General features: G+C 36.7%; 3 protein-coding genes across 8 annotated transcripts in view; 1 reads left to right on the forward strand and 2 right to left on the reverse strand.

Annotated features, from left to right (window-relative positions):
* Positions 1-3,327: 3,327 nt before the first annotated feature.
* The window catches only part of LOC125843576 (uncharacterized), a 22,540-nt gene continuing 10,662 nt past the window's right edge, over positions 3,328-15,205 (reverse strand). The window contains exons 6-11 of one of the 5 annotated variants that reach the window (XM_049522711.1): positions 5,047-5,103; positions 4,896-4,950; positions 4,725-4,825; positions 4,582-4,645; positions 4,370-4,503; positions 3,328-3,762 (exon numbers count right to left, since the gene is read on the reverse strand). In XM_049522711.1, coding sequence (XP_049378668.1) covers positions 3,586-3,762; positions 4,370-4,503; positions 4,582-4,645; positions 4,725-4,825; positions 4,896-4,950; positions 5,047-5,103 — 588 coding nt within the window. In that variant the 3' untranslated portion in view covers positions 3,328-3,585. The remainder of the gene's footprint in view (positions 3,763-4,369; positions 4,504-4,581; positions 4,646-4,724; positions 4,826-4,895; positions 4,951-5,046; positions 5,104-15,205) is intronic. The other 4 variants (XM_049522708.1, XM_049522709.1, XM_049522710.1 and 1 more) reach the window with 4 other exon arrangements.
* On the reverse strand, positions 6,283-9,612 carry LOC125843575 (putative pentatricopeptide repeat-containing protein At5g59900). Of its 2 annotated transcripts, XM_049522706.1 has the most exons (2): positions 7,163-9,612; positions 6,283-7,056 (listed from the first exon to the last, which is right to left on the reverse strand). In XM_049522706.1, the coding sequence occupies exons 1-2, from the start codon at positions 9,602-9,604 to the stop codon at positions 6,979-6,981; spliced, it is 2,520 nt and encodes an 839-aa protein (XP_049378663.1). In that variant the 5' UTR covers positions 9,605-9,612; the 3' UTR covers positions 6,283-6,978. The 2 variants fall into 2 exon arrangements, with proteins under 2 accessions (XP_049378663.1, XP_049378662.1); XM_049522705.1 differs by having other exon boundaries at positions 6,284-9,612.
* Positions 12,926-14,500, forward strand: LOC125843578 (THO complex subunit 4A-like). The gene is made up of 4 exons (XM_049522713.1): positions 12,926-13,200; positions 13,296-13,445; positions 14,073-14,141; positions 14,228-14,500. The coding sequence occupies exons 1-4, from the start codon at positions 13,024-13,026 to the stop codon at positions 14,483-14,485; spliced, it is 654 nt and encodes a 217-aa protein (XP_049378670.1). The 5' UTR covers positions 12,926-13,023; the 3' UTR covers positions 14,486-14,500.

Raw genomic sequence — 15,205 nt, forward strand, 5'->3', positions numbered from 1 at the left:
CGGCCAAAACAATCCATTTTCAAGGGAAAACGAGCCCTAAAGTAGGTAAACCCCCATTTTGTCAATTTTCGTGTGCTATAGGTCACCATCTTTTTTGGTGATAAAGAATTCCGACCTCATTTTAACCAAAATCTTACCTGGACGTTCGTTAAGTCCTTACCTATGGAGCCAGTTGGCCCTCACGGCCAGAATGGCCCATTTTCAAAGTCAAACGACCCAAGAGCACGTAAACCACCAATTTTATCGATTTTCGTGTCCTATAGTCCACAGCTTTTTTGGTGATCCAGAATTCCGACCTCATTTTTGCCAAAATATTACCTGGACGTCCGTTAAGACCTTATTTATTGAGCTAGTTGTCCCTCACGGCCAAAATGGCCTATTTTCAAGGTCAAACGATCCCTAGAACAGGTAAACCCCCCGTTTTACCAATTTTCGTGTGCTATAGTCCACGAATTTTTTGGTGATCCAGAATTTCGATCTCATTTTTGCCAAACTTTTACTTGGACGTCTGTTAAGACATTTTCTATGGAGCCAGTTTGCCCTCATTGCCAAAATGGTCCATTTTCAATGTCAAACGAGCCCTAGAGCAGGTAAACCCCCCATTTTACCAATTTTTGTGTGATATAGTCCATGAATTTTTTGGTGATCTAGAATTCCGAGCTCATTTTTGCCATAATTTTACCTAGACGTCCGTTAAGACCTTATCTATGGGGACAGTTGGCCCTCACGGCCAAAACGATCCATTTTTGAGGTCAAACAAGCCCTAGAGCAGGTAAACCCCATATTTTACCGATTTTCGTATGCTATAGGGCACCACCTTTTTTGGTGATAAAGAATTCTGACCTCATTTTTGCCAAAATTAAACCTGGACGTCCGTTAAGACCTTAAATATGGAGCCAGTTGGCCCTCACGGCCAGAATGGCCCATTTTCAAGGTCAAACGAGCCCTAGAGAAGGTAAACCCCTTATTTTACTGATTTTCTTGTTCTATAGTCCACGGAATTTTTGGTGATCCGAAATTCCGACCTCATTTTTGCCAAAATTATACCTGGACGTCCGTTAAGACCTTATCTATGGAGCCAGTTGGCCCTCACGGCCAAAATTGCCTATTTTCAAGGTCAAACGAGCCCTAGAGTAGGTAAACCCCTATTTTTGCCGATTTTCATGTGCTATAGGTCACCATCTTTTTTGGTGATCCAAAATTCCGACCTCATTTTTGCCAAAATATTACTTGGACGTCCGTTAAGACCTTACATATGGAGCTAGTTGTCCCTCACGGCCAGAATGGTCCATTTTCAACGTCAAACGAACCCTAGAGCAGGTAAACCCCCTATTTTACCAATTTTAGTGTGCTTGTAGTCCACAGACTTTTTGGTGATCTGGAATTCCGACCTCATTTTTCCAAAATTTAACCTGGACATCCGTTAAGACCTTATCTATGGAGCCAGTTTTCCCTCACGGCCAAAATGGCCCATTTTCAGGGTCAAACGAGCCTTAGAGCAAGTAAACCCCCCATTTTACTGATTCTCATGTGCTCTAGTCCACAGATTTTTTGGTGATCCGAAATTCCTAGCTCATTTTTGTCAAAACTTTACTTGGACGGCCGTTAAGACCTTACCTATGGGGACAGTTGGCCCCCACGGCCAAAACGATCCATTTTCAAGGGAAAACGAGCCCTAGAGTAGATAAACCCCCATTTTGCCGATTTTCGTGTGCTATAGCTCACCATCTCTTTTGGTGATAAAGAATTCCAACCTCATTTTTTCCAAAATTTTTCTTGGACGTTCGTTATGACTTTATCTATGGAGCTAGTTGGCCCTCACCGTTTGAATGGCCATTTTCAACGTCAAACGAGCCCTAGAGCAGGTAAACCCCCTATTTTATCGATTTTCGTGTGCTATAGTCCTCGGATTTTTTGGTGATCCCGAATTCCGACCTCAGTTTTGCGAAAATTCTACATGGACGTCCATTAAGACCTTATCTATGGAGCCAGTTTGCCTTCACGGACAAAATCGCCCATTTTCAAGGTCAAATGAGCCCTAGAGCAGGTAAACCCCCCATTTTACTGATTTTCGTGTGCTATAGTCTACAGATTTTTTGGTGATCTAAAATTCCAAGCGCATTTTTGTCAAAATTTTACCTGGATGGCCGTTAAGACCTTACCTATGGGGACAGTTGGCCCTCACGGCCAAAATATTCCATTTTCAAGGGAAAACGAGCCTAGAGCAGGTAAACCCCCATTTTACTAATTTTCGTGTGCTATAGGTCACCATCTTTTTTGGTGATAAAGTATTCCGACCTCATTTTTGCCAAAATTTTACCTAGACGTCCGTTAAGTCCTTACCTATGGAGCCAGGTGGCCCTCACGGCCAGAATGGCCCATTTTCAAGGTCAAACGAGCCCTAGAGCAGCTAAACCCCCTATTTTACTGATTTTCGTGTGCTATAGTCCACAGATTTTTTGGTGATCCAGAATTCCAAGCGCATTTTTGTCAAAATTTTACCTGGATGGCCGTTAAGACCTTACCTATGGGGACAGTTGGCCCTCACGGCCAAAACATTCCATTTTCAAGGGAAAACGAGCCTAGAGCAGGTAAACCCCCATTTTACCGATTTTCGTGTGCTATAGGTCACCATCTTTATTGGTGATAAAGTATTCCGACCTCATTTTTGCCAAAATTTTACCTAGATGTCCGTTAAGTCCTTACCTATGGAGCCAGTTGGCCCTCACGGCCAGTATGGCCCATTTTCAAGGTCAAACGAGCCCTAGAGCCTCTACATGTAATTATCACAAATCGTGGGACAGATACTGAACTTTTGGTTGCTAATCCTGTGGAGCTAGATGGAAAGGGTAGACCCCGAGTTTTCTATGACGTTACTCTGGCATTGAAGACTCTTGGGATCTGCATCTTCTCGGTGAGTATCTAGGGGTGAAGGAACGTTTCGAGTGACGAATTGCTTTCAAATTTCAACTTTAATTAAAGGACAAAATTCTAAAGAAAATTGAATGGAGGCATTACCTCCTTAAGCAACTAACCTCCCCATATAGAACTGGTGAACATGACTGTGTTTTTAATTTCATAGCTCCAAATGGTTCACTATATCACTTTATTCCTTTTCTCATGGTGGATCACCTTTAATATCTTTTTGCAGGCGGAATGGAGGGGTAGTTTTTCAGTCTCTCAGAATTGCCCACTGGATAGTTGAGCCTTGTTTCCCAAGTCTACTTGGTGATTAATAAAAAGTTCTCTTCAATTGCACCCCTCAACACCCCCCCAAACAAGTGTGTTCCAAACATAAGCTAAAATCAGAATAAACACTGAAGAGGATCCTGGCATTTTTTTCACCTACAACCTGAACTAAGAAAAGTAAAAGCACACAACTAGTATATCCGCTACAGTAGAAATGAGAACAATTCTACATGTATATCGTTCTACACCACCATGCTTCCGAAAACAATAATTCCCAATATCTTAATTACATGCAGGAAAAAAACCTTTGATACATCAAGAACCAAACTTCTTGACTTAAAAAGCATACAACATTACTCTGCACAAAGCTTAAATGTCGAACACCATTGGGTGACATCATTGCTCCTTTGGTCTACTCCTCACTTTATCCCAACTAGAAAATATTAACCTCAAAAGAGAATAGAACACTGTCAGAATGCATGACTTTATAAAGTTCCAAAATGAAGAAGGCCAATACCAAGGATACAGCAAACGGAAAAAGAGACTTATAATATGCCGAGGGTATCGTCCGACCTGAAGCAAGACATTAAATCATATTAGAGGAAAAAGAGGAACTCTTAAGACGAAGAGGAAGGCGATAAAACTCCTAAGCTTGCGATATTCTCTAATGGCAATCATAAGCTTCCATGTTGAAAAGGAAATACAGAAGCTAACAAAGGATTCCACATTTACCACAAACTGGCAAAGTAACTGAAACAGCTATTCTAAGAAGTTATCTTTGTATACCACCCACTTACAAAAATATCACCAGTTCCACCTACGGATTAGGTTTCTTCTAGCCCGGATTTTTCTTCTCAACAGCTATGCACAAGATGTTACAAGCTAGTCTAAAAATATATGCAGCTTAAGGTTCAAGCTGCATTTCTGACTCTCAAAGAAAAAACTGATAAAGACCAGAATATCTTTTATTTAAAGATACCCCAAAGGATTCTGAACTATTGTTTCTGTAATTCTTTATCTACTTCCTAGGTGCATTGTGCATCAGGATACTTACTGTTAAACATTTTACGCACAGATGAAAAGTAAATACATCTTACATCAATCCATAAATTGTCCGGACTAAGACGAAGTAATGATATCAAATCATGAGCTTTATTCAGATAATGGAGAGATAACTCACATGATACAGCAAATCTAATGCATCCCATGCTGCATGGCGGACAGCTCTTGTTGGGTACATGGGAGCACCTGGTGACGTGAAGCTATACAAGCAAGTTTTCAATCTTGTACTAGTAGCCATTCTCAACTCTAATCCTGCAGAGAGGTCATTGTAAATGTAACTCCATTCTTTACAAAACCCATATTTATTACAAATTAGCTACAAAACTTTACCTTGAAGGAACTTCAATTGGGAGAGATAATGCAACAACACTGGCTCCACTTTTAGTTTTTGAAGCTGACAACATAAGTATAAATGAGAACAAATACAGGAAGAGTAAGGAAATGGCATGTGATGTTGAAGATACTTCTCTTACCTGATCAGCTAGTTCAGTGACAAATATATCTGCTGCACCACCAATCAAGAAAGCATTCGGGAAATCAGGGAATTGCCTTGAGAAACTTACTAGTTTGTCACCTGCAGAAAGATTAAACATAAGCATGCGTACTCAACCTTCTATGCGAGGTTACTGCTAAGATCAACTTACCTAGCTTATAGAAAAATATGAACCTTGAGAGGAAGAGAAATAGATCTCTTTGGGCCTGACAAGATGAAGACCGCAAATGATGTTAGGACATGCCCACTAAAACAAGACTTGCTTTGGCACACAGGAAAAGCTGAGGGGGCAAACATCAGACCTGCAAAGGGATCTTCTTTAATCGGTCAGGAACAAGGGCAACTTCCTCGAGCAGATACTGTTACACGCATCCAAATAACTTAATTATCACCATTTGCTTTGATCGATCTAAAACAAACAAACAAAAACACCAGTTTTACTCCAAATACTTGAAGAAAATAGAAATCAATTTGCAGGTATTTAACCTTAAAAAGACTCTGGAAACATAACAAATCGAGTTAGACAAAGAAAGCACAAAATAAAACAAGGAACACCACCAATTCGAAACATCTTGACAAGGAACAAAAAGTTAAAATCTCGTTAGTCCAATTCCATCTGACACATATTCTATATCCTTTATTTTTATTTTGATGACAAGGGAACCCGCAACTGCTTCCTTTTGGGTGCACACTACCGGATAAACCCCACTCTTGTGCAATAGCTCACAAACCACATAGGAGAGGTAAACCGCACTAAACAAGCCCCGTGCAACGAGCTCGACCTAGAAGGCCAACCCCCAAGGGGTTTCGAAAATGTTTGTTGAATCATCAAGTTTATGGTAACCACACGGTTATATCCACGATACCAGATAAGTGATTCAATATCCTTTATATAATACACAAACACACAAATACTTAGATAAGCTCAAGACATGTGAATGTTATTCTCCTTAATAACACATAACATGGAGACCTTACTCTCTAATATTTCCAATTTAGACATGTTGGAATGGTTTACCAATTTTGACCAAATTTTACAGCATTAAGTGTAGATGGGACAGTGACAGCTAGCATTTTCACAAACCGTAAAAGGATTCAAGTTGGAACGAAGTGACATCTTCAGTGATATTGTGAACTGATCTACTGATAGTTTTAAGGAATAAATGTAGCTCCTACACCTCTATAAGTTAACAGAACATGGACACTGCCTCATCAGCTAGAGTATTGTGAGTAAGAGACTGCATGACATGTCTCATAATGGGACTCCTAGCAGCATGCAACAAAAGCCCACAGAAAAAAGACAGAAATTTCACAATGTGGAACACAAGGAACTCTTGAAATTTAAAGCATTTGGACACTCCTTGCGTGCCTGATTAGAATACCAGCTTGCAGATATCAACATCAACAGCATATTAACAGTTGCCTGTATGAATAAAGTTCTGAAAATATTTTTAAAAAGGTGTATTATCAGCTATTAATAGTGAAAACAGTCATGATAACTCATGGTAGTTACAGAAAATACAAACATACAGAGACAGACATGCATGGCCTCTCCTGAAACCACTCACAAAAAGACACTCAACTAAAATGTAAAAGTAAATATTGGAAACTATTTTGTAACATCTCTCCAAGTAATATGGAGACCCTCTGATACACTCCAAATACTGCACTATGCTCTATAAGAGAAGGTAAAGCAGCCGAGCCATGAAGATCAGCTAGAGATAAATGAAAAATCTAATTTGAGTAGAAAACAAGTTTTTAAGTTATAATAGAACAAGCAACAGGAAGTAGGAAGAACAACATCAGGGTCTTTACGAACTCATAGACAATACAAGCAGCACAAAAGTTGGGTGTTCATTATCCAGAACTTGAAGATTGTTATATTTCCTCCCAATACTTCCTATGTTACACAATTGGATTTAAATATACAGGAAAAAGAAAAAAGAAAAAAAAATGTCAAACTACCTCCCTTGAAGTTCTAAAGATGCCCAACTCTTAGTTCATGTCCTCATATAAGAAGGCAGGACGTTAAACTATTCATGGATGAGGCATTTTAGAGTAAAGGTTGACATGATCACGTCCTGTACAAATATCCTGAATTTTGATAGTCATTACTTGATCATAGTAAATGATCCTTGCAGCAGCGCTAGCAGATCTGGTGGACTGCCCCATTTTTCAGGTTCCATGGATTAAAGAAGCATATGTTGCATGAGTCACCTTCAGACCACTTCTTATCATCTCATCACGCAATTCAAATGCCTTGGACAATTCTCCAGCGATGCAGCAACCATAAATGAAAAGGTTATAAGCCACTGCATCAGGCTTCAGACCATTAGTCAACATGGATTCCCACAAGCCTCTTGCTCCTAACAGATCACCCCTCCTACAGAATTCATAAATGATAGTTGAGTAACTTACGCAATCTGGGGAGATACCATTGTCCTTCATTTCAAGCAAAATATCCATCGCTTCCTGAATTTGGTCTAATCTGCACAATCCCCGTATAATAATATTGTATGTTACAGTATTTGCAAGGTACCCTTTAAGCATTGCATCATGAAGCTGTTTAGCTTCTACCATGTACCCTTCATCAGTGAGATAATCAAGGAAACAACTATATGTGAACTGGTTAGGTGTCAACCCTTTAGCTAACATTTCCTTGTAGAATATCTCTGCTTTATCTACTAATCCAGCCTTGCACAAGTTATTTATCATCACAGTATACGTCACCATATTTGGGAAGCATCCTTCACTGACCATTATATCCCAGCATTTAAAAGCTTTTTTAAGATCACCAACTTTTCCATATGCATTGAGCATGCTGGTGTATATTACTTCATCAGGCTTCATTCCTCGGTCGTGCATCTCCTTCATTATATTTAATAAATATTTCCAATCATGATGCTTTAGAGTTCCATATATAAGTACACCGTAGCACAAAAGGTCCATGCTTATTCCCTTTTCTGCCATCTCATCAGAAGTGGTTAGTGCATCCTTTAATCTTCCTTCCTTACAATAACCATGTAAGAGAGCAGAGAAACACATTTCATTCAGATAATGACGCTGGTTTTGAAGGTCATCAACAAACTCTTTTGCTTCAGATACTTGACCTTTTGCACAAAGTCCAGTTATCAGAGATCTGTACGTATATGTGTCAGGAACGAGACCCTTCTTCAACATTTCATCTAGCAATTCAAAAGCCTTTATGGTGTTTCCATCTTTACAATATCCTTCAATCAAGACATTATAAGTGACCTCATTAGGAGTTACATTCATTTTCACCATCTCATCAAATAACTTACTTGCTTCTACCATCATGTGTGCACGGCAAAAACCAGAGATTAGTGCAGTGAAAGTGAAAGTATTAGGTGAGATTCCTTTGCCAGTCATCTCATGGTAAAGCCTAAAGGCCTTCTGCACTTCTCTTTCCTTGCAGTAACCATCTATCAATGAAGTATAGGTTACAACAGTTGGGGTCAATCCTTTATCAATTATCTCATTAAACATAGATTCCGCCGCACTGCATTTTCCAGCCTTGCAATAGCCATTGATGAGAGAATTGTAAGGGTATATGGTTAATTCTACCTCATTATCAAGCATTCTATTATAAAGAAGAACTGCAGCATCTAATCTCCCTTGTTTGCAGAAAGAGTCAATCATGATGGAATAAGTTACACTATTTGGGCACAACCCTTTATCCTCCATTCTATTAAAAAGAGACTCTGCGTCATCCAACTTCCCATCTTTGCACAGAGAATTAAGCAATGCATTATAAACAAATAAATTGGGCACAACTCCAACTTTCCCTGTCATATCAACTAATCTATAAGCAGCTACACAATCACCCTCTCTCCTCAACCCGTCAACAACACTCGACACTACAGCCTCACGAGGAACCAAAAGCAGCCCCAACATCTCATCCACTAACCTTCGAGCAAGCTGAAATTCATTCACTTTACACAGCCCCAAAATCAAAGAACAATATGTGACAGTATCAGCATTCAATCCTTTGCTAACCAACAAACTTTTAATTTCAACAGCTTCCCAAACTCTTCCACCCTTACAGAACCCATGAATCAATATGTTGTATAAAATAACACTCACTTTACTCCCACTTCTCTCAACCCAATTCATCATTTCCTTAGCCTTTTCAAAATCTTTCAACTCACACAAACTTTTAAGCACAGCTGTATAAATATACTCATCAGGCTTAACACCTGAATTTACTGCATTATCAAACAATTGCAAAACCAAATCAAACTGTCTTATTCTAATCAACCCATTTAGCACAGTGCTTAAAGTCTTTAATTCTGGTACTAATGAATGCTTCATCATAAGCCTAACAATCAACACAGAATCCATTACTCTCCTATCCTGAACATAATTTTGGATTAGCAAATCAAAACCCAAAGTGTGACCAAAATTGAATCTTTTATACACATCTAACAAATTGTCAAAAACAAAACTTGGGTTCACTTTTCTTTGCAATAGGGTCTGCAAAAGTGAAGTAGCAGGCCAATAAAGATTGGACTGAACAAGGGAATGTATTAGAATGCAAAACGACATCGTTGAATGATAAAAGTTCTTGTGAAGGCCAAGAAAATTGAAGAACCGTAAAGCCAACCTAGAATCATCAAGGGTTTGAAGTAGAATTTGCTCTACGTGATGGGTTTTCAGTCTGGTGGAAATGGTGCTGTTCAGTGCTATATTCCAGCTCCGTTTGCTCCGAACGATTTCATTTAGAGTTGCTATGAAGTTTTTGTCGTTTCCTTGGTTGTTGAATTTGCGCGTTGTGGAAATAGTTCGCCGGTGGCGAATGTGACCGGAGAATTGCCTGCTCCGGCTAAGGGAAGGGTTCATTTCGAGCAGGCTTGCTGATGGAGGCGATGCTTAGTTTGTGAGTGCCCTTTGAGAAATCTGTACATTTGAGGGGCAGAAATGCTACTTTTAATTTGATGAGGAGGCAGTTATGGAGTTACATGGATGTTATTGGGTGAATTTGCAAATATTTTAGTGGTGTTGTTCTAGAGAAACAATTCTTTTTAGGTAAAACAACTTAATTTAATTAATTTATGCTTCTTGGACTAAAAAAAAAAAAAAAAAATTAAAAAAAAAATAGATAGAATAAATATATAATAATATGTCGTAAATAACTATAATTTAGTAATTTAAAATACTTATACTATAAAACACTTCTTTTCGAAATGATTTATAATTTCAAAATATCAAGTGCATATTATACCTTAAGAATAAGAAATACATATGATTAATTAAGATAGACTAAATTACTACTTTAATTTTTTTAAATATGCACATCATATATATTAGAATATTTTGCTAATTAAAAAAATAGCAACAAAAAATAATAATTTGTGTAAAAGTATCATTTTATTTATTTTCTTAGTTTTATGTTTTATATATGTACTAACAAATTTTATTTAAATAAATTAGCCTACAAATGTTATTATTTAGAGAGAGTTATTTATTGGTAAATAAATAAAATACAATATTTGAATGTGAAATATTTAACATTTATTAATTGTAAAGACAAATTTGTGTGTGTGTGTTTATTTGTATTTTGAACAATTTATAATATTGCATATATATTAAAACTACGATTTGCAATTCTTATGTGTATTGTACATGGCTTATTTGATTTTACTATTGTATATCGTATTTGCGATTTTAAAAGTAGATGGTCAATTTTTTTTAAATTGAAGATTGACGTTTTGTGAGTGATCAATTTATTAAAATGACAATTGTTTACCCTCAAATAATTTAAATAAGAAAATAGCAAACATGGGGACAAAATTGTTCTTCTCCTAGCTAGTTAGAAGGCCGAATAAAATAAAATATTGTTCTTATCTACCTTGACTCAATTAAAAGGAAAAATTAGGTGACTTGGCAAACATTACTAATGTATCATTTAATACAACTATAATTTTACATAATTATGGATCGTAACTACTAACTAATGTTTAATGGGATTTGCTATTAAAATCTCGACTGATTTTTATTACTTGTATAAAAATCATATTTTATCTCTCCTCTTCCCAATTACTGATTTTTCCCCTAAAATCACACGACCATAATCAATTTTGTATCCTTTTATTGAAATGAAGTCTCTTCAAAGCTTGATAGTCATAACATTAATAACAATCTTTGGACTCTATATTATTTATACCTTGCCAATATCATTGAGGATGACTCTAGGTTGAAAGTTTTTCAATTTGGGCTTATAACATCTCGCAAAATCTACGCTTAAAATTTGAATCAATAGTCGTAAGTGTATCATCTTGGATCGCAAAGTGGAAAAGGCGCCAAATAGCAAAAAAAATCAACAACAATCCAACTTCAGAAACTTTTCGAACAGACCCTTCAAATTCATTTGAAACCCACAAAAATGAATCAAATATTCACATTGATTAGAAATTAACCTTTCAAACTTGTTGAAATCATCATATCACTGATATGTGGTCGTGTTGACCAAAAATTAATCATGGCTAAACTTAACTTTCTTAACATTCAAAACTCAGTCAAAGACTCAAATAACTCCCAACACCTTGGGAGTCACACCAATCATTCAACAAAGTCAAAAATACGTTATGAAACTAGCAAAATTGTCAGTATTTGAATTCGAGCTTGTTAACTTAGAATGTTGATTTTAATTTATAACTTTTAAAACTAAAAAACTCACCCAAAAACCATTTGATCATCTCAAGAATCATGTTATTCATCTCCACAAATAAAAAATAATAGATAGCTACATGAAAGGGTAAAATAGAGAGAAAAAACTCAAAACAATCACGCGAGTCGTTAAATCATCCACCATAAAACATACATTCATCTTCAAACATAAAAAATGAAAAGTATATAAACTACCAAAAAAATGAGGATATCTACTCTTTATGTCTACCTTGGTCTCTCAGGTGACTTTCTCCATCGAACAATGCCTCTACTACACATTCATTGATGTTATCTTATTGGACCTCAATTTTTGAATTTTTCTATCTAAAATAACTATATGCTCAAAAGCCATATTCTGATCCAACTATGTCGTGTCTCATCAAATTATTTGGAATTAGAACGACACTTCGTCAACATAGACGCATGAAATATCGAGTGCATATCTAATAGTCCTGGAGGCAAGGACAACTCATAACTATCTCACCAGTGCACTGTAGCACCTCAAACAGACCAAAAAACTTAAGGTTAACTTTGTCATTCTTTTCAAACCTCATGACCATTTTCATAGGCCATACCTTTATCAACACCTTTTCGACAATCATAAATTTCAAATCATAGATCGTATAATTTGCGTAGATCTTTTGTCTGATTTAGGTTGTGCAAATTCTACTCTAAATCACCTATTCATTTTGTCTAAGGAATCTCTCAACAAATCAGTACTTCACAGTTTACCTCAAAAGTGTTAAATCACCGAATTGAAAACCTATATCTCCTACCATAAGAAGCTTTAAACAACACCATTTAAATAAAAAATGATAACTATCATCACAAGCTAACTCTGCCAAACACCTCAATATTATATGTCATTTGGTGCAATTTACCCAAAGTAAAAGAGGAAAAACAATTTCGAGAGGAAAAACAAGTCTGTTAGAATAACATGATAACCAACTACACCAAGACACCCTTGTCTCCTTAAGAGTCGTTTGACTTGAGGTATTAGATATGGTAATAATAATGTTGGACTACTTTGGTTGAAGGTAGTATTGGACCATCTTAAAATTATTTATCTCATCATTTACACCTTATTGATAAAATAAGGAGCGTCATCATATACATGCTGAAATAACTTATTTCCATCCAATCATCCTTCTTGTAAAACCAATCCACTACTCCGTCTCCCTAATTACTTTTCCATTTTTTTTCTTTTTTTGGTTGTTCCTAATTACTTTTTTTTAGTTATTCCTAATTACTTGTCAATTTTGACAGATCAAGAAAGGATAAATTATTTTTACTTATTATACCCTTAATTAATTATTTTGAAAAAGATGGAAATTTTTGAAAATCTTAAATTTTTAATTCAGCTACTTATAATTAATAAAAATAAAATGATAAATTTATTATGTTCATAATAATTTTCTTAATTGATCTGTCATTCAAAAGTTGATAAGTAATTAGGAAAAAAAATAGTACTCAACCCGAACCGAAACGGCATTAATAAGAGCGAGCTTGTTTTCTTGTTCTCTCAAAGTTCAAACCCTACCCAGCTTTCCCAATTTCTACCTTCTCTTTCACAAACAAAGAGGCAATTACAAATGGCTGAGGGAGCTTTGGATATGACTCTCGACGATCTCATCAAGAAGAATAAGACCGGTACCGGAGGTAAACCTCGCGGCAGAGGCCGCGGCGCTGCCTCCACCTCCAGTGCTGGACCTTCTCGACGGTTCCCTAATCGTTCTAATAACCGAGATGCACCTTATTCCACCGCCAAGGTTGAATTTTTTTAATTGAAAAATATTGGAAATTTTTTCCGGATTTTGAACGTGGATGAAATTATTGTATCTGATCCAAGTTGCTGGCGGTTCAGGCCCCTGAAGCGTCGTGGAATCATGATATGTTCGCGGCAGATCAAGCCGTCGCCTTTGGACAAGCTGGTGGTCGGGCGTCTTCCATAGAGACTGGGACTAAACTCTACATCTCCAATCTTGATTACGGCGTCTCCAATGAGGATATCAAGGTAGTTTCTCTCTCTCTGGTAACTGTTACTGTTGTTAGTTCTTTGTTCAGAGAGTTTATGGATGAATATGAGATTTTTCTTCTTCTTTGGTAATGGAATAAAACAGACCAATTAGTTTAGGATTGAAGCACACTCGTCGTTAATTTTGAAAGTTCATTGTTTTTTTTTTCTTTTGCTTCCCTAGTCTCTTTTGATTACACTGTTAAATATCTCCGGATTTGTTGTCAAAGTTTTGACCTTTAATTATTTGTGATGCAATTGTCCTTGCTAGAATAATAAGTAAGATGAGAAAAAGGGAGATGAACATGATATCATAGTTAATCCACTGAGGAGGTAATTAAGATGTAACAAGAAAAAAAAAAGAGTTATGCAAGAAACTAATGGAGATGTAGCTGAGAAGGATAGAGTTGCCGGTCAAGATTAACTATGTTAAGAAAGACACTGAATCGAAAGCAGACTCACCAGCTCTTCTGCTTATAAGGAAGCTTGTTTCCATAGGAGTTTGCAGTATGTACTTGCATTGGTGTATGAAAAAAGATGTACTGTTATTTTGTAAGTAGTGTGTGCAATCTCTTTCTGGAGGTTTATTGATTGGTCACCAATATTATGTTTATTATTGAATTGCAGGAGCTCTTTTCAGAAATTGGTGACTTGAAACGTTATGCTGTTCATTATGATAGGAGTGGAAGATCAAAGGTATTTTGTTGACCTAGACTATGCACTTTAAAGGAAAACAATGTTGTTTGGCTGAAATTAGTGGAACACTGGAACTGCTTCTTCAGGGAACGGCAGAGGTGGTTTTCTCACGTAGACAAGATGCGCTAGCTGGTGTTAAAAGGTTCAACAATGTTCAGCTTGATGGGAAGCCAATGAAAATTGAAATTGTTGGAACCAACATTGTCACTCCTACTCCCCCTTTTTCCAATGGTGCTTCTGGTTTTGGAGATACTAATGGAGTTCCTAGCAGGTATGCTCTGTTACTCACCAAGCTGTTCAATTGGACCAAAATTTTGTTTGAGATTTTCTATTTTGCTATTTGATGACATAAATGAAAATAAGTTTTTTTTTTATAAGATTGAACATCTAGCTAAGTGCTAATTATTTTTTGTGCTTTATTCTGTAGCCAATCATTTGTAAATTTCTTTAACTGACACACTGGCCTCTTCACCCACTCCTTAGAAAGGTCATGCAAAGAAGAAGTAAATATATTTGATCGTGGAGCTATGTTGCTCTTACTCTTCCAAAAATCACCGGGTGTGGGTTGGATCCTCCAAAAGAAGTTCATTTGTGGAGGACGAGGATCCAACATCGGTGCGGCAAGATTTTTGGAGAGTCCAAGCAACATAGTCATGGAGCACATTTTTTGTTTGTCGTTTCTGGGTGCTAAGCAAGTTCTAAAGTGGTTTCACAAGACTGGTAACTGTAGTTCAGTAGTAGTAAGAAATTCATACATATACGAACAAAGTGGAGATATTAGCTAGTTTGGTCCGAGCTCTACAGTCGAAGTGAGATAAGTTAATGAAGTAGCCAAATATGATAAATGTGTGGTTGGTTTTGGAGACTTGTATTGGAGTTAATCATGTGGATAGATCATACGGAAGTATAAATAAAACAACTATCATGCAAATGCCTAAGCTTTGTTTGGCTGCAGAAAAGGAGAAAATTGAGTAAAATGTGGAGTTAGTGAGTAAACACTTCCTTTGTTAAAAAAGTAATACTAAGACTTAATTCTTTTTACTTCAATTAACTTCCCTTTATTA

Source organism: Solanum stenotomum, chromosome 11 (assembly GCF_019186545.1).
Source record: "Solanum stenotomum isolate F172 chromosome 11, ASM1918654v1, whole genome shotgun sequence".
In the NCBI taxonomy this organism is placed as follows: domain Eukaryota; kingdom Viridiplantae; phylum Streptophyta; class Magnoliopsida; order Solanales; family Solanaceae; genus Solanum; species Solanum stenotomum.